Source organism: Sander vitreus, chromosome 15 (genome assembly GCF_031162955.1).
Source record: "Sander vitreus isolate 19-12246 chromosome 15, sanVit1, whole genome shotgun sequence".
NCBI lineage: Eukaryota > Metazoa > Chordata > Actinopteri > Perciformes > Percidae > Sander > Sander vitreus.
In genome coordinates this window covers 19,498,766-19,526,527 of record NC_135869.1, presented here as the reverse complement: position 1 = coordinate 19,526,527, position 27,762 = coordinate 19,498,766, and the positions used below count along the sequence as shown (strand labels likewise).

The 27,762-nt window shown below is 42.0% G+C and overlaps 1 protein-coding gene across 3 annotated transcripts in view; it reads right to left on the bottom strand.

Moving 5' to 3' along the window:
* The window catches only part of cep112 (centrosomal protein 112), a 104,029-nt gene that overhangs the window by 20,286 nt on the left and 55,981 nt on the right, over positions 1-27,762 (bottom strand). For all 3 annotated transcript variants that reach the window (XM_078269857.1, XM_078269860.1, XM_078269859.1), the window contains exons 20-23: positions 25,750-25,932; positions 16,607-16,837; positions 6,516-6,578; positions 1,238-1,387 (exon numbers count right to left, since the gene is read on the bottom strand). In XM_078269857.1, coding sequence (XP_078125983.1) covers positions 1,238-1,387; positions 6,516-6,578; positions 16,607-16,837; positions 25,750-25,932 — 627 coding nt within the window. The remainder of the gene's footprint in view (positions 1-1,237; positions 1,388-6,515; positions 6,579-16,606; positions 16,838-25,749; positions 25,933-27,762) is intronic.

Here is a 27,762-nt window from a genome sequence, read left to right as displayed (position 1 = left end):
AAAAAAAAAGCGACCCTTGTCTACTCCATAAAAGTCAAATCCAGACAAGGCTTTTTTAAAGATGTAGTTTACAGACCCCCCCCGTTCTCTAAGTCTAAAGGTTTGCCTTTGCAGATGAACACTACTAAGACCGCTGACAGAGGAAAGGAAGTATATAAGACTGCTAGGGCATTAAGGAGATAGGAAGATAAGAGATAAACTGATAAAAAGGCAGACACCTTGAAGACAGACCAAAGCTGGTGAAGATGCTGCCAGCCGTCCAGTTTTTTTATCCCTTCAATTATAGTTGATAGTGTATTTACATGTTCTGAAGTAAAAAGAGTTAAGTAAAAAGAAAAGTAAGCAATACATAGGTTACGTACCAAACAACTCATGCAAACTCAGGTTTTTGTGGGAGTTGGGTTACAATGCCCCAGTCAATAATTTCTAGCTGGTGTGCTCAGATTTACACTCTGAGCCCCTTAAAGTGCTTTATGATAGTATGATACATGATGAACAAGAAGTTTTACAGGAGCAAACAGGCAAAGAGGCAGGGCATTGGCTCTCTGCTCTTCTTTTTTTAAATAACTCTCTGATCAGATGTTAAAATATAAGTCAAAACTATTCTTCAACATTTTACCCAATATGGAAAAAGTTTATACTCACACATTCCACCTTATTGTGACTGATTTTGTGCTTTTCCCAACTTGTAAAAAGTCTTTCATTGTTCCCAAAATTGTGACATGCTGTCTGATTCATTACTGTAAATCAGCATAGATTGTGATCAGGGTCCAAAATTTACGTTGTTGTCCACCAGCCAAATGGCTAGTGAATGTTAAAATTTTACAAGCCACTCAATCGATTACCACTGTTTTTTGACTACTGAGTGAAGCAAATCTACCAGCCACTAACACATATTTTACCAGCATTTAGTTAGTAAATGGTGCTAATTTTGGACCCTGATTGTGATCAATAAATCATTGTCAACCACTGAGCTGAATCAGACAGAGAAGCACCAATTCTCTTTTTAACCCTAAAATTGCAATAAATTCTTTTAATGTCCTTGGGGGGTGGACATTGGGGGGGCTTTATTTCAGGTAAAGTGACCCGGCTCTAATATGCTGCCGCAAACTCCGGTAATGCAGTAATATTGCTCTGCCCCTCACACCTACTGATAGTCATTTTGTGTCTCATTTCATCAATGTTTATAGATGCAATTATTAAGTGTGATTAAGTCGTCTAAGTGCACGACACTGACCTTGTTGGCCCTATCAGCGTGGTGAGTTATTGTCCTTCTCTCCTCATCCCATCGAATGTTGGACTCCTCCAACTGCTTGGCCATTGCCTGCTGCAGACGAACAGCCTCTTCCTTTGAGTCACAGACAGATGTCTGTAGCTCCGCAATTAGCTATAGGTGAGAAGAGGAGAGACAGGGGAAAAAAATTATTCTTAATTTGACAGAAAATCAGCAGATGGACAACTGATCACACAGTGACCCACTGGTCAGTGAGTATATAAAAAGACATGTTGACATACTGGGGAATGGACCCATCTGCTCTTGGGAAAGTTTTTTCCAGTGCATAGGTGCATAAGTTATATGTACTTTTGACAGTGACACAGTAAAAAAATTTCAAAGTGCAGAGAAAACCTGTTGCAAAATGCAAAACATGTTCACTCAACAAAATGCTGATTTGCTTCATTTCACTCATCTGACAAAATGACTTGTATCAGATAGAAAATGTGCTTCACGTTCGTCATGGATTTGGATGGCAGTAACAATCACCTTGAAACACTGCTTTTTCCCAGAGTCTCATGTTTTGTGTCTTTTTTGAGACGAGACAGAAGACACAGTGAAAGCAGGGAGAAGAGAAGAGGGAAGTAAAAAAAATAAAAAATAGACAGGATGGAAAAAACAACTTCCTTTTTGAAGAGCGGAGTGACTTTGTGTTGGTGAACTTGCAGTGCACACCAAGATGAAAAGGAACTGCCTTGGCTTTGAAATCCTCCAGTCAAAATTAACATTCTATTTAAGCTACTGTCAGGGAAAGGCAGAGGAAAGATGAGAGAGAGTAAAACGAGAGAGGGAGAGGAACGGAACGAAAGAGAAAAAGAGAGACAGAGGCTGTGGTGGGGAGCAGTGCTGCTGCTAGCTTTGGGCTAGACAGATAATTGTTTACCGTGTTCAAACTGTTGGAATCTGCACACTGTGTGGGAGTATGGGAGTTAGAGTGGTGCGGGTCAACCACAGATAGAGAGAGAGAGAAAGAGAGAGATAGAGAGAGTGAGAGAGAGAGAGCGAGAGAGAGAGCGAGAGAGAGAGAGAGAGAGATTAGGCTTATTTTGTCAGCAGGAAAGCCACATGAAAGCAACAAATGACACATTATTATGGGAACATCATTTCTGGGCGTAATCATTATTTTACAATATGGATTCCCTGCAGCTGCTGGTCTTTAGCTCCCAGGCGGTGGTGGCACTCTAAACTAGTGAACTCAGCTGTCTGTCTTGTTATTCCTGTATATATATATGTATATATATATATATATATATATATATATATATATACACATACGTATGTATATATACACATACACACACACACAGTATATATACAATACAGCACCTTTTTTTCCTGTCTGATAGACAGCCAGGCCTTCTGTAATTGGTCTGGTGAGACTTGTCTATTTCCCCAGCCTGCTAGCAAGCTCTGTTCATGGCTAAAGGCAGGATTACCTCTCCATGAGCCTGAGGTAAAAAAATAAAAAATGAGCAGGTCTTGTGTTAATTCACTTGTTTGCGAAAATAAAATGCTTGTGAGTGTGAAAACCTGGTGGCGGATGTTGAAATAGTGTAGCCTGGTTCCAGACCTCCTAATTGCTGCACACACCTATGATCTGTTAAGCAACTGAAATAGTGAGGTGAGAACAAAATAGAAAGTGCAAGAAAAATGTTTAGTCTTCAGAAATGAACAGCTATTTACTGCATTGGCATGCACAAATGAGCTGAAATAATAAGTCAATGAATCAATTAGTTAATCGACAGAATATCGACTATTAATTTAAAACTATTTTTAGACCAGCTCCACTATGTTCACCAGCTAGTTTGTTAAAGCGTAACTCTCGCCAAAATGCAACCTAGGGTCTTTTTGTGAATATACCCGAGTCAAACTTTCATTTAAAAGCATAATTAGGACGGAAACGCCACTTTTAAGATTCACTGTATTCTTGTTTTCGGTCAAATGGCCTTTTGAATGGGAGTGCTAGGGGCACTACTATGATCGCATCAAAATCACTATTTTTAAAACACTAAGAAGGCTCGACACAACAGTCTACACATGAACTCGAGCATTGAGAACATTGTTTGCGTACACAGAGTTTATTAAAGAGAAGTTTTGAACAACTTACTTTAGCTGTTGTTGTTTACGCTCTCCGATCTCCGAATGTGAATGAACGGACTCCATAGGAGGAAATGTCATTCATATATGAGGCTCCTTTTTTAACTACAAGGTCAATAATGTTTTTCACTAACAACAAAACAACAAATTATCCGTGCATTTATATGGAACTAAGCTTTAGGAGCTTTCCTTCTTTACTCTCCCTCCCTGTTACGTTGCAATCGGAGATCGACACTTTTTGAATGGCAAGATGGCGGCGAGCGGAAAAACCAACAGCTAAAGTGAGTTGTTCAAAACCGTTTTTTTTTTAGTAAACTCTGTGTACACAAACAATGTTCTCAATGCTCGAGTTCATGTGTAGAGACCCTGGTGATACTTCGAGCAAAGTTTCATGTTGTGTCGAGCCTTCTTAGTGTTTTAAAAATAGTGATTTTGATGCGATCATAGTAGTGCCCCTAGCACTCCCATTCAAAAGGCCATTTGACCGAAAACGAGAATACAGTGAATCTTAAAAGTGGCGTTTCCGTCCTAAATATGCTTTTAAACGAAAGTTTGACTCGGGTATATTCACATAAAGACCCTAGGTTGCCTTTTGGCGAGAGTTACAACTTAACTTGGACTGCTATTTTGAGTTGGGCAGGTGGCTTACAGAGCTTTTTCACTGAAAACAACTCTAAGGAGAGTAGCGAGAGTGAAAGAAGAACAGTAAATTTGTGGGCGTAAAACCAGAACAAAGCGCTGATGAACAGTAAAATGCTGTGTAGAGCGGAGGAAAGCTGTACAGTCGGGTGATGATTCTCTGTGGGTTCATCCCTACATTTGAATAAATATTGCAACACGTCCTATTTGGTTAATACATGCGGTACATTAAATGAGGTACATTTGCATATGGAGTGAACTTCAACCTCTTTCTTCCAGAACATGGTACTTCTCATGTACTGTGCCTCCCATGGCAAACTCCCTCCACCACCTACCTACACCCACAGTGGGACGGTCAGGGATAAAGTAATGATCTCCCGCCAGTACCACAGCTACCACCCACTGTAGCCAGATCATTAAGTGAGGGAAGGGAGCATAGCCCTGTTCAGTTCACAGGTCACCCAGGAGGACCACTCACAGCTAGATGCTTAACACACAGGATTGGAGAGACACTAATTAGGATAGTCTGTGTAAATGTGTGTGCGCGTGCGTGTGCAAATGAGAAAGGCAGAGAAAGACAGACAAAAGCAGAGACTTAACGTGCAAGAGAGGGATGTGTGTGTGTGTGTGTGTGTGTGCATGCACGTAATACCCTTATGTGCTGCGTCTCCAGTCCCCTCAGGATAATGTATGTTTTTAATTGGGTTATTGGCCATGCAGTTGAGCTCAAGAGCGATGCCCCCTGTCAGACACTGAGGGGTTAACAACTTGGGTTAGCCTTTGAGGTTCAAAGGCCTCTTGTTTACATTTGACTGAGTTGCCCCAAGGGGTAGGCAACACCAACCACCCGTCCCAACTTTACCTTTTAAAACAAAGCCGCCCAAGCCCATGACAAATACCCTGCATTAATCAAGCATATTAATGTTTGCACAAAAACCCACACCTTCAGCATAACCCTGTGTATAACTACACACTTCAACAAAGGTGTTGACTTCTGCGCACCAAGACTTTTCTTTATTGTCAGAGAGAGAGAGTGCTGTTTGTTGATCCTGTGCCAGTTTTGTGTTCCCAAAACAGAGGATTAATCATTTGTTGCTTTGTCTGCGGTGGCGTACCACAACGCCAAAGCAGGCAAACATGGCTGAACTTTCGCACAGCATCCGACTTCTTTTGAAGTCGAGCATTGTGTAACCTAATAAGCTACCGTTTTCTCACAACATCTGCTTGTCAACCCCGCTTTCAACTCTGTGCCTTTGCCAGCCAACCCAAAATGGGGGGATTTAAAGAGGAGAAGAAAGAAAGAAAAAACATCTCCCCCCCTCCCCTTTGAATCTCCTCTTTGTGTAACGAGGTGCAATTACGGCCAAATGATTGTGATATTTTACCCTGCTACATAATCAAGAAGAAAACTCTTTTCTTTTGTAATGTAAACACTACTTAGGGTGTTTTTGATCTTTTAAACTGGTGAGGTAAAAGCTGCCTGAACTTTCTGAGACATTTTGCAGAATGACAGAGTGTGTCCTGGGAAGTTATATTCCTGGTTGGAGAGAAGAATTACCTCAGTTTTAAATGGGGCTCAGTCTGAGGAGACAAGCAGTAATGTTAAACATATGGGCCTCGGTTGGAAGTGTGGACAGACGATGCCATGACATGAGGAAGAGAAACAGGTATGGAGCAAAGAGCTATTAAAGGCACGGGAGAGAGAATGGAGAGGAAGAGGATACTGGTGCAAGTAAACAGACAGGGGGCAAATAATTGTGTGAAATATAAGTAGGGACTTTAACTGATCTTTTAATCTTGATTTATACTTCTGCTTCTTGCAGAGGCTACATCATGGGTTCAAGTCCCCATACAGACCAAAGTATGGTGGTGGACTGGTAGCTGGAGAGGTGCCAGTTCACCTCCTGGGCACTGCCAAGGTGCTCTTGAGCAAGGTGCCAAACCCACAACTGCACGGGGCACATGTCCATCCACAGCTGGATCCACCATATTGATTAGTGCAGCTTTAAGGGCAAACATTTGTATTATCAAAACATCCATAACCTGTCCTGCATTCACACAATTCTGTCTGAGCTGCGAAGGAAAGCTTTTACCTCTAACACCTCTGGACACAGAGATGAAATACAGAACAGTAACGGTAAAGAGAAAAGCCAGACAGCAGAGCTTTAAATATTTGTTATGTAATACAAACAATGTTTTAGGTGTACATTTATTTGCTGAACTCTGCACAAACCTCATGGCAGATATGGGATGTGTGTGTGATGTGCACAAGTGTGTCTGGGCAAATCAACTGAAGGGTAAAGGGCAGGGTGGCTTGCTGTGTGTTTAAGAGAGTGTGTGTGTGTGTGTGTGTGTGTGTGTGTGTGTGTGTGTGTGTCTGTATTTTCATATGTGCTTCCTCATCTCTTCCATCAGTTTGTCCAATCTTTCAAGGGGTTCAGTGGAAAAAGAGGAATATAAAATGAAAGAGGGGAAAAAAAGAAGGGTAAAAGAAAAAACTGAATACCTGGGCAGACTTGGCGAGCTTCTGACTGTACTCCTTCTCAATCTGCTTCAACCTGCTGTTGGTCTGCAATAAAAAGGGAGAGGAGAGTGTGAGAAAGAGATATGCAGACAGAGACCGAGAGAGAGACACAAAGATAGAGAGTTTTGAAATTGAATCTTCTGTTAGGAAATGCATGCACACACTACCCTCCCAACCGCGCGCGCACAGACACGCACAGACACAGACACAGACACACACACATATTGACCTCTGCCTCTTGGCAGTGTGCCCCCGCTGTGCAGGCCTGTGGCCCCTTGGCACAGCGCCAGTCCCAGTGCTCATGTGTGCCAGCAGGTAGTGACGGGCATGGCGCACAGTGGGCACCACGGGCACCACTCCCCTTTGATCACCTGCCAACAAATCATCACTTAACAAGAAGGGGGGAGGGGGGGGGGAAGCGGGGAATTAAAACGTTGCTGCCAATTAGCTATAGGGAGAAAAAAAGAGATGATCGGGAGAGGCTGGGAGACACAAAACGGGGGAGACAGAATAGGAGTGAATGGAGATTGTTGCTGTTAGGAGTTTATTGAGCGGCGCTCGTCTCTTTGTTTACGGTCGTTTCTCTATGGGAAGCTAGCCAGCTGGAAACAAAGACTGCAAGTGTCTAATACAAGCTCTGCCTCCATTTAGCTAGCTGTGTTGTGATGCCATAGTTTCAATATGAGGCTAAACAGTGAAGTGAGATAATTAGGTGTGAAGTGTTGGAATTCAATAGGGATGTAGATAGCTGCCTGTACGCACAGTGACAAGGTCTATACAAGTACTGCAGAGAGAAGGCTTGAACTATTGGGGGATATAGGTCATTATTTGAAAGGCAGGCAAGTCTTTTAAGGGTATGCTGATCAACTTAAAACTCCCTGCTCTATATTCCCCAGTGAGCATCCCGCAATGCCATTGATGAGTCAGTGGTAAGCAACAAAGTATAACGCACCTATATTTAAGCGTGTTTAATTCTTGAAAGCTTCCTGATTACGAAGGAAATATAAAAACACCTACGAAAACACAAGCCAACAATGCAGTAACCCTGATTTACACACACACACACACACACACACACACACACACACACACACTTATTCAAACACACCCGCTTGACTCTCTTGTCCTGACAGCCACTGACAGACGGACAACTCACTAACAAACACTGTTTCATTGAACGCACCCCTCGCAGCCATCAACACCTGAGCTGCATTTGGACTCTGCACCCCTTCCAAACACTTCCTGACAAACACCGCCACCCTGCTCTGAGCGGACACACCTGTCACCACGGAAACACAGAGCCATCACCAAGGATACCGGCCTGTCTTCCTGTGCCAGGGATCTGAGTGGCAGCCCGCTCATCCCTAGGGGCCCTATAGCAGCTGATGAGAGAGGGGGAGACAAAGAAGGGTGTAGAAAAGGCAAGAGAAAGAACTGTGTGTGGGAGAGGGGGTGCAAATGGAGTCCTTCAATTTCTTTCTTTACAGCCAACACATTTGTTGTCTCCCTTTAATGGTGCCAGACTGCTCCATCTTGGCTACAGTTTAGATGACACTGTGGTAGTTACTGTATTATTAGATTTAGTTTTACCGTAACTCTCAAGCAACCTACATTTGCTAGAAAAACATCATCACAAAGAACAAAAAACATGATTTTCTTGAAAATAATAGGAAAGGATGAGACTTAAATGTGTCTCAGTAGTGAAAAAAGTTATATATCAGGATCAACTTTGTAATTGACTGTGATGTAATGAGGTGTGTGTGTGTGTGACTCTGTACTGTATATGACACATGTGAGTGTATTCATGGAAACATATGGCCATATTGACATGCAAACGGGCTCAGATGTTTCATAAAAACATAAAGAGATTGCTACTAGCCTATTCATTTTTTCCCTGAAGTCACTCAGGGGAATTTAGCAGGAAGCATTGTACAACATCATACAGCTCAACCATCTAAACGTACATTAAAAATGGCTGGAAATAGATGAAGATCTGGATAGTACAGTAAGTCTGTGACAAATACAAAGGAAAAATCAGAGCTAAATTAAAAGCCCAGCCATGTGTGTGTGTGTGTAAGCAGTTTCAAAGAGAGTACCTGTGCCCTGCCAAAGGCATTTTTGTGCTGAAGGCACTTTGAGGCTGTATCAGGCTCTTCAATCGCCTCTTAATCCTAGCTGTGTGGAGTGCGGCTGCTTTGAAGTGTGTGTGTGTGTGTGTGTGTGTGTGTGTGTGCACGTGTGTGTTAAAGAGACTAGAAGTGGATCTGAAGGCAAGGCATGCACCGCTTACCAGAACTTAATTAATAATCTGCAGTGGGAACCAGGCCAAACACGCACACATACATACATACATAGACACATACTGACACGTGCACACTAAAAAAGGACTGGTGGGAGTTTAGGAAAACGGGTGACAACTTTTTCACACACACACACACACACACACACACACACTTATTCAAACACAGACAATGGACAAACAGGACACGTGAAGGCCAAACACACATCCAGAGTTTAATCTTTTGGAAGTGACATTTGCTCAAGGTTTGCAGTCCCATTGTTTGGAATGGAGGAATAAACCACAGTAAACAGTTCTCAATAGAGTAATCCTGCCAACATATCATAACTTCTGTGTGTGTGTGTGTGTGTGTTAACGTTTTCAGTATTTTCAGAATCTGTTCAATGCAGTCTATAGTCCTGGACAAAATATTGCCTCCATATGACATTTTTCTTCGATATGTTTCCAATCATCTCACATTGCTTAAGAGCAATTATGGTTTTCAGCATCGTTCTAAAGCTGAACTCTGACAGAAGATATAAAACTGATGCAAGGGTGATGTCACACCACACATAAAAAGGACAACAGATTGACAGGTGATTGGGTAAAAGGGCAGGAATGTTTTTAAAGTGACGAGTCACAAAACATCCTCTTTTTTATGCCTGTTGCTAGTTTCACCCTGCACACAACATGATGTAATATTGCACAGTAGGGAACTGATTTGTGGGATACATTTCTCAACAAAAAAACATGATTTCAAAGAGATGCTCTCCCTTTTAGTGGCAGCAGTATTTGTAAGCATTCAAAACGATCCTCTGTTCACTATATGTCTCTCATAACAATTTGAGTTCAATCTGCCAGCGAGGGAGAGCCTGGAGATGTTATTTGCTCGTTTGTCTGTAATCATTGGTGTCTTGCTGTGCATGTGTGTGTGAGAGTGAAAGTTGGTGCTGTAATGACAAGATACTTTATTTCCATTTCACAGTTTACCATCACTGCCTGTCAGTAGTGATTCTCTTAATCCCTGCTGCTCACTTTCAGAGCTGCATCACACGCAGTACAGAAATAATGCATCACAGGCTCACACAGGCAGGCAACCACAGATGAACATACATTAAAACACACAGACACACAACATACCCAATGTTCAGTGATTACACACTCAACCAGCCAGTTCTTGGTATCTGAAAACCAATTAAATCCATTACCATCAGTGTGAGCGTATTTAACATCTAACACACATCATAAGGTCAGGAAAACAAGTTAGTTTGAGGCTGTGAATGCTTAATGGCTGGAGTCGCTTGCAGAATCACAGAATGCTTCAACATAAGCAGGTGAACTGATTTTAAAACCACAGAAAAAGTATATCATTCATGCTTTCTGTGTACAGATGTGTGTAAACTATGTTATAGGCAAAGGTAATGATGACTGTTAAGTAATGACAGCAACAATTTTGCGAAAGCGGTGTTACGTTTATTTTCAATTGGTCATTGAACTTTGTTGGAACTGTGTTGAAATTATGTCTTTCTGCCAAGGTAGACCTCACAACTATCTATTTATGTCTCCATCCCTACTTTGATCAATAAGTCTGCCTGGTGTTCAGATGTAGGATGTTGCCGAGTTGAATTAGGAACTTAACCCCCCCCCCCCCAAAAAAAACAGAGCCCAATATCATGGTGTCCCACTTAAAACTCCACTTCAAACCAAAGTGTAATCTATAGCGTGCAACAAGATGGGAGCTGCCTGACGCCATGTTTTAATACGATTGAGAAAGTGTGTCGCTTCCCTCCCTCCTCTTGGATCACTTCAAAAAGTGAGCAAGGGAGCTGTGTGATGTTTTTTTGGGACGGCAAAGCCTTTACTTTGACTCTTTCATCTGCTGGGTGACTCTCTCGCTCTCTATTCGCCGTCGGGCCCGATGGTGCACTGAGGAAACGAGGAGCTCAGATAGGTCCGGGCATGCGTACACGCACACAAACACACAACATATGTTCCTACACCAACGCTTTAATGTGTTTGTGAAGCAGCTGTGATGTAAACATATACCAACAGCAGACACATAGATCCAATAATCTAAATGCCCTACACTAAACATCCTAAAATGTACCACTTTCTCCCCTTAAATGAGTTCCATGGCTTTGCCTCCCCCATCTATTTGTCTCCCATTTATTCTTTAGTTAGTGTACTGTGAATGTACTTTGATCATCCCTCAGCCTATGTTTTCTCCTCCTTGTCTAATCCATGACCGACTAAATAATGTGATTTGGTGTATCTTCAAATGGCAGAGAACCAACTTAATAAGTCAGCAGTGACAGTGGGCAAGAGAGAATAACAAGCCGTCAATATGACAACAACAACAATGACAACAACCTCGTACCACCATCTTCTGGCTGAGAGAGAGAACGGTACACTCGCCGAGGCTGAAAGTACAAAGGATCAAAGCTAGTGTAAATGGACTGATATGGATGTTTTATGAAATGTTAATGGGTGTACTAGAAAGATTGTGTTAATCCCTGGTTTAACTTCCTGCATTCTGAGTTTAAACTTAAGACTTCTCTGTAGTTTTACGAGGGCATACAGATTCCAATCTAGTTTGTTGACACTGTTGTCATCACTGCTTGTGGACATTCTCCTTGTGTCAATGAAAACGAATAAAAAACAAACACATAGGTAGAGATGAAGAATGACAAAGTCATTACTGGTGTAAACCTATTAAGAACATAGATCCACACAAACTGATGCAAAGAAGCACAGAGCAAACAAGACTGGCACCGTGTTCAGTGAAAATTTGGGAAATCAGCTGTGTGCACGTTTTGCACTAAAACATCTTGGGTGGTCTGTTCACAAATGCACAGCTCTAAATATGGATGTGAATGCAACACGAACACATTGAAGACACATTAAGATCCAATCAGTCAAACCACATGTAATGATGGTCAGGGGAACATGTGTCCACACATGGAAAACCGTGTGAAAGCAGATGCTTCTCCAGCCACATGAAAAGATCGCCTAGTCAGCTTTGTGCATAGCACAACAAACAAAAGTTATATACAGACGATTTTCCTTTGCCAAACAACTTAAATGAGGGTTTGAAGTCTGTGCCTGAGCTGAGGTACCACACTGCCTGAGCTGAGGTACCAAACTGCCACTGCAATCCTTTCTCCAGCTGTATAACTGATCACAAACAAGTTTTTCTTCTTTTTTCTTTAAAGTGCTCATATTGTGCTTTTTGGCTTTTCCCCTTTCCTTTAACGTGTTATATATATTTTTGTGCACATTATAGGTTTACAAAGTGAAAAAGCCCAAAGTCCACCCCAAAGGGACTTACCATCTTCCAGAGAAAACACTGTTCACAAACTGATCCAAACAGCTCTATTGTAGTCCAGCCTTTACTTCCGTGACAAACGTGCGTCACTTTGTAACACACGTTATAATGCTCGCCTAGCTGCTAGCGTGGCACTCCCTCATACTCTGCAACTGACTAGCTAGCAGTACTTACTGCGCATGTGCGACTCCCAACAAATATGGTACAGAAGTGAGATGCCTCACTCTGCAGCTAAAACAGAGAGCTCAACACACAGGGTGAAAGGAGGAGCTGCAGCAATGTGCAGTACAACAAATATATGGTGTTTTCTGAAAATTAAACCACATAAACCTATTCTGGTACAACCTCTAAATACAATTATGAACCTGAAAATGAGCATAATATGAGCACTTTAAGCGACGGTCACAGTTTTTCCACAGATGAAATTAAATGAATGAGTTGGTAGACAAAATCTGAAAAAGAAAGTTCTAGTTCCAGCTCAAGCTAGGGGACTTAATATCGCATACATTGTGTAAGCCAACCTAACCTATAGAGGAAGAACCCCTCAAGTTTGTGGATGTGCATAGACTGCTTCCTTGATCCCAAAAACAAAAATCCTGTGGGAAAAAGAGACTAATTGCTAAACAGAGGTTTTCATACCTCAGCTTTCTGATGTTCAACCTGTGTTCATGTGTGTGCATGCGTACCAGAGAAAGAGTGAGTACTGTCACGCCTTTTATGCCAAGGGAGTCACATGGGACATACCCAGAGGGACACTGGTGCTGTGACACAGGGAGTAGGGATTGGCTAATGTATGCCCAAAAGCTGCTTTTTCATTGGCTGATGTTTGCCTCCAGGTGGTTTTGTCACACTTGGTTAGTGTTTGATGAAATGTCCTGTCCCTTTGATCTGAAGTGAAAGTAGGCATGCATGCATTTACACACACACACACACACACACACACACACACACACACACACACACACACACACACACGCACACACACACACACACACACTCATTTTCTACTACTTGCCAGAGGGATCATCAGAAAGTGTCCTCTGTCACTGAGTGTATTTTTTGAATACACACTTTTTATGCACATGTATGGTGACATACCAATTTATATAGCGCTTTTCCAGTCTTAACGACTACTCAAAGCGCTTTTACATATTACAGGTACCATTCACACACATTCATACACTGCGGCCGAGGCTGCCATACAAGGTGTCACCTGCTCATCAGAGAGCAATTTGGGGTTCAGTGTCTTGCCAAAGGACACTTCGACATGGGACTGCAGCGGGGATCTAACTACCAACCTGCCAATTGGTAGGCAACCGCTCTATCACCTGAGCCAGTGAGTACAGTGTACACCCTCTCTCTTACACTCACTCACACACCTGGTTCCACACAAACCTATCAGTCAAAATGTGTCTAATCTCTAGCAGTTCAAAAAGCCATGCTCTCCAGACTAAGAGAAAATATTAGTTCAAGGTTCCAGACGTTTCCTATCAATCCTGATCTTTTGTCTCACAGTATCTCAGATCTCTAGTATTGACAAGCAAGGAGTACGATAAAGCTGTGTGAGGTGAAGAGGTCCAACACAAAGACCTTTTCAACACTAACCAAACTTTAAGCTCATAAAAGTACTGCATATCAAGCACTAATTGCAAATATGACCTGTGTTTTATATGCTAGGGATCATACAGAAAAGTGTGTGTGCATGTGTGGTAAGAAACCATATTCCTACACTTCCTTAAAGCCCAGCCCTGGTTTCTGGTAACTCTTTATAGAGAGATGGATGATGGAGGTGTGGAGGAGAATAAGAACGTTAGATAAGGAGGTGGTGTGTGTGAGAGGCAGGATTCGTGCTAACTGTAGCCCAGAGATGAGGCTTCTATCAGGCAGAGGCAGCTTCACAGGCCCCTCAGTGGAGAACAGAGATTGGGAGGTCTGGGGTTGTGTGCTTTCAGTCTCACTCACTCACTCACATTTACACAAACACACGCACACACACCCACACGCACACACACACACTTACAAAGATAAACTTCAATAGCAAACAGACTAAAACCCCCCACACCTTCTACTCAGCCTACCTCCATCACTTTTCCTTCTCTCCTCCTTTCTTTTTGGTGCAGCTCAAATGTATGGAACTATCTGACCGTCTGTTTCTCATTATTTCATTCCAACAGCTGACTGTCTACTCCCAAAACATCCCCCTGTATCCCTCTCTGTCTCTCCCTTAAACGAATGTGTCTTTGATGGGAATCCATTTTTCCAATTTCTCTGGCCCTTTTTTGCAGGATCTAGGAGATGTGTTCAAGGAGGAAAAGCTGGTTTGCCCAGGCTCTGCTTCCAAGAGGATGGTGGACTGCAGAGGACAGCATTTCTGCCTGCATCAAAAGAATGAGAAATGTTTAGCTTACAAAACAGGGCGAATGAGTCAATATGGATCTGAGAGCTGGCTGACTTCAATCCTGTGTATAAAAAAAAAAAAAAAGAGGGTGCAACAAAGTAGTGAAACTTTTCCCTGCCCACTCTGAAGTCAAACTTGGAGACAGATTAGAAAGTAGAAAAAAAAGGGGAAAAGTAAGATGTTCAACCTTTGGTGAGTTTTCTTTTTAGAAGCATGCACTTTCAGCTGACTAAAAAGGATGGAGAAATCATTAATCTCTTTCATAAAAAGTGAAACTAGCACATTGCTTATAGTGTTATCAGTCTAAGTTAAACATTTAGCATCACTGCCTTGAATCCACTCCAGATTCCCCAACAACCGTGGGTCATTTTTTCCAAGTATACAAAAAGTGTGAAGAGAGAGAGAGGAATTAAAGTGAGCCAAAAAGATAAAATAGCTTTTAGCTGCAAAACAGTCATCACATATCCAAAAAGGAAAAAAAGGGGACTGATAGAAAATAGCCTGATTTCTTCAAATGAGGATTACACTGTAATAAGCACACTCTTTTCCTCGGCTCTCTCTCCCTTCAGTACCCCTGGTTCTGTGTGCCATATGGAGCCAAAACGGCCGGGTGGGTGCTTTGGAGGTCCCTGCATTCCGGGCTAATGCTGCGCAGCTGGCGTGGGATGGTGTCTAATGAAAAATGCTCTCTTTGATGGGACCTGCCGAGGGATTAGGTTCTGATCAACACTACCTTAGGTCAGCTTCCTGCTAGACCAGCACAAGATTATGGGTGATTTCCCAGCTGTGGGTCCAGTTTCTGTAGTGGCGAGGGAAGAGAATATGAGACAGAAAGCAAGGAAGAAAGAGAGAGGGAACCTCAGAAGTTCTAATTGAAGTACTTCCTGGCTCACTAAGATAGCAAAAAGCAACGCTGGATAATAGCTCTACTGAAATGCTCTGGTTTCCACTCTGTGACTGACCCTTAAGTCCAATGCCCTAACTAGTGTGTTCATGTCAAAACAGTATATCCCATGATGGTAAGAGGGTCAACCAAAACACTTAATTTCTACAAATACACAAGTACATGTGTAGATGCTGACAGCACTGTTACCTTACTCAGCTTTCATGGATGTAGTAAAATGTCATACTAGTAACGAGCTGGCTTTTATGTGGTGGCTCTGTGAGTCGGTGGGTGCATCTGGACAGAGGAGACGCACACCCTGGGGAGAGGACATATGGACAGGTTTAACCCCAACTTGGATGTGCGAACATTTAGATGTACTGATCTGTACAACTGCACCCACATTACAGCAGCAGACCTTTGCTACAGTGATGAACCTGAGCAAGCCTTCCTCCCCTGGGGGCCTGCTGTGGCTCAGCAGTTAGAGCGGGTCATGCCGGTTCGATCCCTGGCCCCTTCCTGTCTACATGTCTGACAAGACACTGAACTTGCCTTGCATGGTAGCTTGCTGCCATTGTCGTGAGAGACTGAAAGAGGGAATTGTAAAAAGCTTTGGATAAAAGTGCTATACAACTAGTCCCAGACACACACACACACACACACACACACACACACACACACAGTCAACACTGATGAAAAATAATATCTTGATAAAGACAACATTGTTCACATGTCCTCTAACAAACATCTATGGGGGAAGGACACATTCACAGAGGCAGACATACAGAGAGACAGTGGGAGATACGTAGAAAACATACAAAACATAGTTTGCCTGAACAAGAATATTACTAAAACATCTTCTAGATCTACTAGAAGCAACCACAGGCTGAAAGTCCACCACGACTCTAGCAACAGCTTCTACTGTATGCATGGGTTAACACAGCCAATCTCCCTCTGCCCATCTTTTCCTCCCTAATTCAGTGTTTAGTGGGTCTTTCAGACATGAGTGTTCTCCACTTTTCTTAGTTTCTGCTAGTGAACGAATAAGGGTGTCACTTTTTATGCAACCTTTTTTAAACAGAAATTCATCCACACAGACAATAGCGAGTGATGTAACGTGATTTATGCAGACAGCATCCTCTTTGGAAACTGGCCATTTCCCATCTTTTCCCTCCTACCCTTCACCCACCTTCTCTTGAGCAGCATCCTTCTCCCGCTGGTGGCTTCCCTCAAGGTCACCACGGATACGATCCATGTCAGAGCGGAGCCGCTCCAGGGATGCCTCTTTGTCCAGGAATGCCCTTTGTGTTTCCTCCTCCCGGAGTAATGCCATCTCAGCCAACTGTTGCTTGTGCTGTGCATGGGCTCCCTGGATTTCCTCACGTAGACTCGACAACTGGGCTTCCAAATCTGAAATAGTCTAGAAAGAGATGGAAACGTGTATTTAGTATTTAAACGACGTACAGTGGATTTAGGTAAGTGATGTTAACTAATGTCCTGCAGATACCACATGGCTCTGAGATGCTCTTAGGTCAAGAGTTCATATTCCAGATGATAGAATAGATAGAAAAAGTGAGAGGCAATTGTCTTTATTGGTACACAGAAATGGGTTTCTGTTACACTTTGATGTATTGTATGATGAAAGCTACTTTGATCATTTTAGCTTAAGTGAACTGTACTACTTAATATCTGTTTTTGTTTACTGTGTATTCCTCCAGATGGATTTATGTCTAAATATGTTTATTTAATGTACCAATGAAGAGAACGTATCAGAACATCCACCTATATGCCTCTCTGCACTCATGCATTTCTGGCACTGACAAATGGCTTATCAATGGGTCTGGCTCGATCATGGGCGGAGATGTTTTCTGACGAATATGTGAGCGACAAAGAGAAGCAGAAATATATTCTGTGTCCTGCAGGGTGAAAATATGGAAACAACACATTTGTCAACTCCAAAACATCAACAATGTACAAAGTATAATGGTGCCACAATGAGAGATGTTGAGAGTAAAGAGATGCTGCAGAAAGATTGAGACAGAGTATCCAAGTATGAATGAGTACCTGTACAGTTTAACTAAGTGTAGGAAAGTTTTACAAACATACTTAAATGTTTCTATTTTCCTCTGTGTGTTTATGTAGGGGCTGCTGCGATGGCATGAGCCCTCTCTCTTGACCTTTCTCTTTTTGGAACTGCTCAGCCTGGACTTTACCCAGTAGAGCCCTTTAAAAGTGCTGCCAGTGAGCGTCAACATTACATAGTAGGAATGCTAATAAGCCCAACCCCATAGCTTCTGAAACACAAAAAATAAGACTGGTCTGAGACATGCAATGAACCTACATCTCAAAAGTTTGGGAAATGCCCAAAGGAAAAAGATAAGCTTACGTTTTAGACAAAAATGCATCACTTAGCCATCATTGTTACATTTGGATAATACAAGTTTACTGTCCTCAAATAGCCAATTTGTAGTACATACCCAAACATATTACATTTATCAGCATATGATCATTTCCTCCAATTTACAACAAACAATGAGCAAAAAAAATCATTGTAGCGAAGTGTAAGTTACTCTAAAATGCATTGCAGTTTCACACTTCCTTACCTATATTGCACGTATTTCCCAGCTATTGCACATCCTCATTACTCTTCTTGGTTTACTTGGTTTATTGTTTACTTACTTTGGTTCACTTTGCCCTGCCGCCTGCCCCCCCCCTCAAAAGCCTGGGCATCCCAGGACAACGCCATGCTAAGGCAATCAGACAGAAAGTGTCTGAAGTCTTTTTTAGCGGGCACTGGGGAGAATCAAAGCGACTTCAAAGGAGTGTCACAAAAACAGGCAGATGCTGTGGCTCTGTGTTATACTCCCTCCAACACTGGCACATACAGACTGATCCACTTGTGCACACACACATACACAAACAGCCACACATGGCATAGCTGTCATAGACATACAATGGCATGAAGCACATTCACGGAGTATGAGGTAAAAAAAACAAAAACGCACGCAATCCTCTATCTCTATGTCCAACTCCTCCTGTCTCTCAACATTACCCGTCTCACTGCTCAGCTTGGGCCTTCAAGGGCAAGCAGCTATTAGATCTGAGCCCTAGAGTCTTTAATGTATAATTCTCTCTTTAACAAATGTGGATGATTTGCCTTCCAAAAAAAATCTTTTAATAAGTTAAGAGTATAATCTCCCAGAACAGAGGCATTGGCAATGACACTTTAGAAACTTAAGAGGCCAAAAGAGCATGTCTCCTTTGGAAGTGTGTGAGCAAAGTCACAGCCATGTTAGCATGTGGATGTGGAGCTTTGGGATGAAGTAGCTCTTGGTGACAATAGGTGTGTCAAAATTTTGGGTCAAATCATGTCATCTAAGAAGACAAAAGACTGGGAGAACAACAGAACTCTGGTTAACAAACGACACATATTAAAGTGCTCATATTATGCTTTTTGGCTTTTCCCCCTTTCCTTTATTGTGTTATATATCTGTTTGTGCATGTTATAGGTTTACAAAGTGAAAAAGCCTAAAACCCACCCCAAAGGGACTTACCATCTTCCAGAGAAAACACTGTTCACAAACTGATCCAAACAGCTCTATTGTAGTCCAGCCTTTACTTCCGTGACAAACGTGCGTCACTTTGTAACACACGTTATAATGCTCGCCTAGCTGCTAGCGTGGCACTCCCTCATACTCTGCAACTGACTAGCTAGCAGTACTTACTGCACATGTGCGACTCCCAACAAAGATGGTACATAAGTGAGATGCCTCACTCTGCAGCTAAAACAGAGAGCTCAACACACAGGGTGAAAAGAGGAGCTGCAGCAATGTGCAGTACAACAAAAATATGGTGTTTTCTGAAAATTAAACCACATAAACCTATTCTGGTACAACCTCTAAATACAATTATGAACCTGAAAATGAGCATAATATGAGCACTTTAATCAAGAGAAAATGACACAAAGTCATGTGTAGATGAGAAGCCATGAGACTTCATCAGCTACTGTACTGTAGGTCTATATATCTAAAAAATGGTCTCCAGAAGAAGCTAATCTGCCACAACAACACAATTGCTCTTTAATGTGATTTGTTGCACAGACATAATGGCATGACATTTTAACCCATTTACTACTCTCCCTGCAAACTTTATTATGACAATTGTTTAAGCAGCATCATCATTTTATGGACTGAACAGCCAGGATGTGCTGGTAATAAAGCTGGAGTTGTTCTAACTGTGTTTGATTACAACCATAACAAAGCTGCCACTCCTGTCACTGCTTCATAATATGCCAGCCTCCCTTGTAGGAAGAATACCAATTATGTTTTTGGTGAAGAGTGTCCATGTTTTATATATATATTAAAAAAAAAGGTCTTCGTTTTGCAGTTGCTTCTGACAAAACCGATAAAACAAAACAAAAATAAATAGGAAAAAATGGGTTAACAGTTCAGTACATCTTTAACATTAATTTTAATAGGTTCATTATTCTTCTGGTATGCTAATTTGGGAAATGCTTGTGGTTTACGGTCAGATATTAAAGATGTAAAAACACAAGAGGAAAGTCATATGTTTTCCCATCAAAAAAAGTATTAAATGCAGGTGACATAACTATAAACAGGCAAAACCTTTCTCACAGCGGATACTATGACTTGGCAAACATAGGTGTAACTAATAACATTTATAATAGCTGTATTCCATCTAGGCATGCCAGTGCCAGTGCCCTGGTATTGTGCATGTTGGCTTACTGACATGTCTTAAAGGCACGCCTAAACGGAGCAGACCCATAATTAATCTTATTACGGTAGGTACACCTGTGCTTTTCCTGCTATGACAAACTCAAATGATTGCTGTGAGTAATAAAGTTAGCATTACCATGACAGGTGGAAAACCTTTAGCTTAAACTCTGTTGACCTGAGCTATAAACCTAACTTAAGTCTAGACTTGTTCTACTCTGAGAAGTTTTCATTTTAGGTTCACAAAACATTTTTCTTACCTTTCATTTTCATTTTAGGTTCACAAAACATTTCCTTACCTTAAACTTTATCTGGCCCTCACACTGACCCTAATTTGACAATTTAACAGAAACAAATGCTGTCATGGAAGTAAAACTGTGTGCTGGAACAGGGGAATATGTAGTCATGCTGTAAGCTCATCTTAAAGCACAGTATGTATATATGTCAAGTGATCAATGTTTTAATATTGTGTCAGCAATATAACGGACAAATAATTACCTATAAAATAACCACGTTAAACATAAACATTCCACGTCAAACATAAATAATGTATTAATGTTCAAAATCAGATTTAATGCATGTATCATTGAGTGATATTTGACTGAACTAGAAACTGAGGTAACAAAGAAAAAAAGGTAAGAATGTGGTAATGAATGTTTTACTGTTGTTGAAATCCCAGATGTGATGCATGTAGCCATATTAAAATGGCTTCATGGCTTTAAAGAGAGCATGCTGTAACACTCAACACATCACAACGAGCATCAGTAGTCACTGATGACTTTGCCAATGACAGATCCTTCTGAAAGAAAATAATCAGCTGGGTTCTAACATAAATACTTAGATGTACAGTACATGGGAAGATGTGATGAAATCATTCAAAGAATCACAAACACAGTGACAAGCCCGCTCAGTGGGATCTGCTACTGGAAATCACTGAATAACAAGACAAGATCCACTTGACAATACCAGATCTCAGGGGCCGAGCATTTGGTAAGTGACAATACACAAGGGCTGAGACAATCAATGTGCACGCTGGTCTAGCTGTCTGCCTTCTTCTCTTCATCGGACATGCTCTAAGCTTTGACTCAGTCTGTCATCACCCTCTTCATTTGACGCATCTTAATCACATACTTGGGATTGAAATGCTTTGAAAAATTGACAGCATCATTATTTAGTCCATCATGGCCCAGAAGAAAGACCTCACAAGACTCTCGCTCTCTCCTATTTTGTTTGAAGTCCAGATGGCGTGTAAGTTTCCTTTAGAAAAGACTACATTAGTTGTAGATAAAATAATACCTATAAAATGAGTTTTGAAGAGGAGCTGTTGGGAAAAATGTGAATGATGAGTTTTGCGTAGAACAAACAATTCTGTTGTTTGGCTTCAAATGAATTTATAATGCTTGTCCTAGTTTGTAAAGCCAAACTTTTACTAATATTCTACAATTGAAAGCCTCACAAACACAAAATTGAATATATTTAGAACAAAAGCAACAGTGAAATATGTCAAATAAAATTTTATAATACAATCTTTACATGCTCCAAAAATGAGGGATGTGCGTGATTAGTCGTTGCTATCCTCGCTAGTTGACACCAGAAATACTAGTTGGTTAAACTTAACAACAAATTCATATTTAATTAAATGTGCACATTTAAGTTACATATTGACATCGTTTGCACAGAAATGTTTTTACTGCTTTTCTGTCTTTGTTTTTATGTAATGCACCTTTGAGTAAAAGTGCCTCAAGTTAAAGCGCTGTACAAAATAAATGTATGATTATTATTATAAAGTTTAAACGTCTGTTTAAACGTCAGGGAAATTAATTGTTAGGAACATCCCTACCAAAAATGCTTAATTTTGTAGAGAATATAAAATAAGTCCTACAAAAGTTTTAAGGTAAGTTTTTGAGTCAATTTTGAGTGGAACATTTCTTGTTTAGTATGACTTCAGTGTGATATATAGTTTTCCTGTACTATGTTAAAGGTCCCATGGCATGACAATTTCACTTTATGAGGTTTTTTAACATTAATATGCGTTCCCCCAGCCTGCCTATGGTCCCCCCCCAGTGGCTAGAAATTGCAATAGGTGTAAACCGAGCCCTGGGTATCCTGCTCTGCCTTTGAGAAAATGAAAGCTCAGATGGGCCGATCTGGAATCTTCTCTTTATGATAAGGGAAAAGGTTACCTCCCCTTTCTCTGCTTTGCCTGCCCAGAGAATTTGGCCCGCCCATGAGAAAGAGAGAGACATCATGGCTTGCAAACGAGCGAAGCATGGCAGTTGTTCCCACACCCCCACCCTCCACCTTGCCCCCCCCCCTCTCTCCTCCTCAATAGCATTTAAAGCTACAGACACAACTAAGAAAAGCTCATTGTGGGACTGGCTCTAGTGGCTGTAATTCTGCACCAAGGCTGAATTTCGGGAAAGAGACTTCAGATACAGTATTAGGGGACCACTAAGGCCTATAGAAAAGCATCCAAAAAGCAGCATGTCATAGGACCTTTAAACATATTTTAACACAAGAGAGGCATAAAGAAAAAAGGCCACTACATCAGGATTTGGGGTGTGTTCGGGCGTGTTAGAGGGTGTCCTGCTGATGGATCTCAAAACAGTCTACAAAACTCCTTGGTCCACTGTGGGGCATTGATCAGCTGACCGAACAACACAGAACTGGCTGCGGGCAAACACGTTTCACCAGCAAGACGTTTCATCACCCTGGACAGACAACCAAATGAAATCTTCATTTCATACTTTGGTATTAAAAAAAATAAATTGTATTCTTTTAAAAGAACATTCAGGTCCACAAGGCTGGGAATTGTGTGTTAATCCCCAGAGTCAGTGGGATGCCAACCACACACCAGGCCTTGAATCCAGCGGCTTAATTCTGATTCTTTCATCAGGGATATCATGACAAATAGAAGCCCCAAGTACACAATAGATGGGTCATATAGTCTTCATAATATGTTGCGGCTACACGGCGGGTGAAGCCAGAGTTTCATCTGGTGGGATGAGGACAACGTGTCCCAGTGTGAGTTTTTTTGTTTAAGTTTTTTTTAGCTCTTTCCTCCAATTGCTGCCTCGACTCATTGGCTCCCCTTCTGAAACGCAAGTCAAGAGTCAGGAATGCTATTTATTAGTGTCCCGCCACATCAAGGGGATGAGTGGGTATTACTCATCCTATGAGTGTGTGACTGACATTTGCTGTTCACTTAGCCAACTTCCGAGCTGCAACTGTCCTTGCACTGATTCCAGGAAGACTGAGAGAAAGTGTGAGAGTAAAAAATAATGAGGCCTGGGTTTAATCGCTACAGCAGGCATTTGAGTTGCCTGTTACTGACATGTCACTTGATGATGATATATTGTCCATCTGACCCATGTGGTGGGAGTGTGTTGTTTGAAAAGTCCTAGCCTCCCAGAAGCACAAGAGAAATGAAAGAAGAAAAGAAAAGAAGCTGTATTATTAGTAGTACTCTATGTTTTCTGTATTGCATCAACAAAATGTTCTTTTTCGAAATTCAATTCATATTTTCACAGCTCTCACAGCCCTGTGTTATGCGTTTAGAAAGGGTGCCAGTGAGGGCCACGTTGCTATCGGTGTGACAGTACCGTACCGAGAGTTCCTAAGGGGTAAACAACTTTAGTAATGCAACAGTGTTTAATAATAAGTGGATTTGCTCAATGTAAAAAGAAGCTCATCTTTAATACATGTCTGCTGCTGGTGTGTCAGCTTCTTCATTCGTCATTTTAACAGTACATCCATGGAACAGGGCTCACACAGTAAGTCAAACCAGCTCACATCCCCACCACTTTCAGAAACCTCCCAATGCTGTCCTCCATCTTTCTAAGGCCTGAGTGAAAATCTTGATTTCTGCCGCTTTAACATCTGACATTCCGAAGGCGTCTGATCCCTACTCAAAATGCTGCACGAGCAAACAGGAACTGAGAATATGAGATGAGCACTGGGGAAGTTTGTTTGTTTTCTGTCACCTCCTAAGATTTGACAAACTACATGTCATTTTGACACGAGTAAATCACCATGTTATCAGCAGAAGTGTCCTGTTGTGACGGCATCTCCAGAAAACCAAATAACACACTAGCTGGTGCCATCGGTGCAGTGAAAGACATTTTCCAAAAATATTAGACAAGGGAACATTAGAGTGGGAATGAAAAGGAAAATCACGACTTTTCCCTTATGTTACACAGTTTCTAGCCTTTTAAAGAAATGGTAGACGCCAACCAGTATAGTAGTATACTGGGGGTATAGGATGGCTTCTATTGGTTTATTAAATAATTGCCTTATTGTGTAACAGAGGTTACAAATGAAGGAATATTTTTGACATTTAAGCTAGCAACAGGGGGCAATTTTGTTCACACCTAAAATGTAACATTAACAAAAAATGAAACACAGAAGACAAATTAGTTACAATTTAACAACTTGGGGAGTCTCTTAAGTCGTCAAATATTGTTGCATTTTACAAGAAAAATAGGCTTTTACCTTTGATACAGTGTTGGTAAACACCTTTTCAAAGAAAAAAATCCAATTGTTGTTATTAGTGGTAAATGTAATAATCTCTTAAATTCCCCTTTGCCATAAATTATTGTACCTAAACCTAAAATAGTTTTTTCTCCGCCAGTCATTTTGTGTGGGCACTTTTTGTCCACAAATACAACATATGTCTTGCTGGATCCCCGTCTCCAGCTAACGGCCAATAAAAAAAATTCTCTGCATGCTGACAATGTCCATTTCATGAGGAAGCCTGAAGAGTCAAACACATCCCCAGTTGGGGGCTGGTTTGTCAAATGGCTTCCCACAGAGCTTCAAGCTAGCTCAGGCTGGAGAGAGGCGAAGACAGAGCGAGGGGTATGATGATGAAGACCTGCTGGTTTGGCTAAATGGTAACAGAACAGACTCAGTGTCAGAGATGTCCATTAATATAGACCCACATGTCATACACTCATAGTGGCCGTCAATGCTGAAATAAGAGAATAGCCAGCGTTTTCCGGAGGGAGATGGCTACCTGCGGTGAGAGGAGAATGCCATGCAGAGATGCACTACGGTGGGAGTACAGGGCGCTTGATGTTGGTCCACAACCATACAGCGGAAAATAAAAAAAGAAATTCGACCCAGGGTTTTGGAATAAAATCTTGGCGCTCAACAAAACAGATTTCTTCTCCTTCATCTAGCTACCTGTGGTTTCTGGATTTCACGTCTTTACACTTCTATCAAGAAACCCTGCTGCGATAAAAAATAATAAAAACTTTAAAACAGCGTTAGAAGTTGCGACTGTGTAATTTTTTTGTTTTGTTTGTTCCTTCTTTTTTTAAACTTTTTCTTACGCATAACATTTTTTTCAAATAGCAATATCTAAATGTTTCCGTACACTCACACCAGATACACGGCAATCTATAAAATGATTCACACCAAATATCAATATCTGTCTTGCTTCAAGTCAAAAACAAAAAAACAAGTGTCTTGACCCGCTGTGCTTTTGAAACCCCAGGAAGACGTCAATGGGCAAAATACAAAATGGTTGTCCACGGGAGAGCGGTGGGTCAGCATGTGTATATGTGTGTGCAAACGTGGATCAGTGGAGACCCCCTACCTGGGCATCGCGCTTCCTCCACTCCTGGGTGTGCTGTTGATGCTGTTGCAGGGTTGCCCTGGCCTGCCTCTCCAGGCTGCTCACCTCCCACTGGCGCTCCTGGACCAGGCTGTCCTTTTCCGCGCTGTGCTGCTGCTGTTGCCGCGTCCTCTCTTGCTCGTGCTGCATGCGCTGCTCAGCCATCTGATTGGACAAGCAGGCAAAGAGAGACTTCATCAGCCAACACACACTCAGAGCAATCCTGTCGTCATGACAACTTGTCCATCCACCGATCCATTCATCCTTTCTTCGTCCTATTCCTTAAACCCCTTCCCTCCACCTAGAACACCCATGTGCCCTACCAATATGGCGAAATTGGTAGTAAGGTGGGAAAAAAGCGGAAAAAGTTTCTCCGCTACCTCACATTGTCAGAGGATGACATGATGTGATGTGTTTACATCTGGCTTGCTCTCCCGCCCTCCCACCTCTACTGCCAATTGTACATAGCGGCCCTTAATGTCCCCTGCTCTCTTCAAATCTGTCCCCCTCGCCCTATTCTTCCACCGGCATATAAAAGAGCAGCTAGTTTGGGCTATGCATGCAAGTTGGTAGGGGTTAGCCATCTGGCTGCAGTAACTACCCAATGCCCCATGCTATGCGCCTGACAGCATGCGAAAATCGGCTTAGGCGATGACTATGATGATCATTATAATCGCAACTCAGGAAAAAAAAACTTAAGAGGGAGACGAGGACAGCAGAAACCTTGAGGAGAACCGCCAAGATGCTAAAAGATTCTTGATACTGCTTTTACCTGTAATTATATTCTCAGGATTAATTTAACCAATTTCAAATCCATTCATGACATTAATCAATCAATCAATATCAGTTTCCATGTTTTCACAATTAATGGGATTATGCTCAAGCAGCAATTAACCAGGCTGCTATCATTGGAGTTCATGCTGCTAATAAAGGATATATGAAGTCAGAGTATAGCAAGGAAGTCAAGGAGCTGTATGAACCAAACAACATGAAGGCTTGCTTATTCTATAAACATACAGTAGACTTTAGTCTCACTGGAGTTACAACCAGCGACCCGCAATAAAGTAGAGGAAAATAAAACACTTCTAATGGGACACAAAAACCCAATTTTTCAGGGCTTAATCATCCTGGCAGCTGAAGCAAGTCTGTATCCCAGCATGACTGTGAGCAGAGTCACCTGCTGAGAGGTGAGCATTGGCAGCAGAGCTCCCAGCCCAAGCCCCCAAGCCTTTCCCAGGCTCTGTTCCCTTCCCACTCCCCCATGGCGGGGGGACGAGTGACCCCCACACCATCCCGCCGTGCAGCCCCAGCCGGAGCCTTGAAAGGACAGCAGGGGCCTGGGGCCCATTCGCATCCCTGCTTTGAAGCTAATCCCCTGCACATTGTGCTTGACGGCACCCTACCTGGCCTGCCAGAGAAGCGGAGATCCACGGCCTCTATGCCCGGTGCCTTCTCTATCCCCGGCCCTATCTTCGGACGTTGCGTGCTATTCAGAGCAGGTGATGAATGAGGGGCTATCTACAGGAAGCCGGATCCCATCCCCAGCACTGAGAGGAAGTCTACAATGGACACTTTATTTTGGCAGCCAAGAATTTACCCCTCAGGTTTGGAGAGAGCTTTGCTAAATGCCCTCTAAAACGGGGAGTGGGAAGAATTATAGCTGGATACAAATATAATTTATCTGTGTGGCACACACACACACAAACCATTTTTCTAGTTCATCATAAAATACCACAAAGCTCCATTAGACAAACACTATGCAGAATGTGGGCAGCATCTTCCACATGCTGCCACTGATGATGCTGATGTTGGTCTACGGTGCATTCCATACACAGACAAATTTGCACCGCCTTCATTTTCCATAATAGATAGACACAAATGAGATCCACAGCCACAATACGTTGTCCCACAGGGATAGTCAGATGCATACAGCAGCACAAGTTACAGCTGACAGACTGATAAGAAAGCAATTGCTTCAAGAACTCCCCAGCAGGA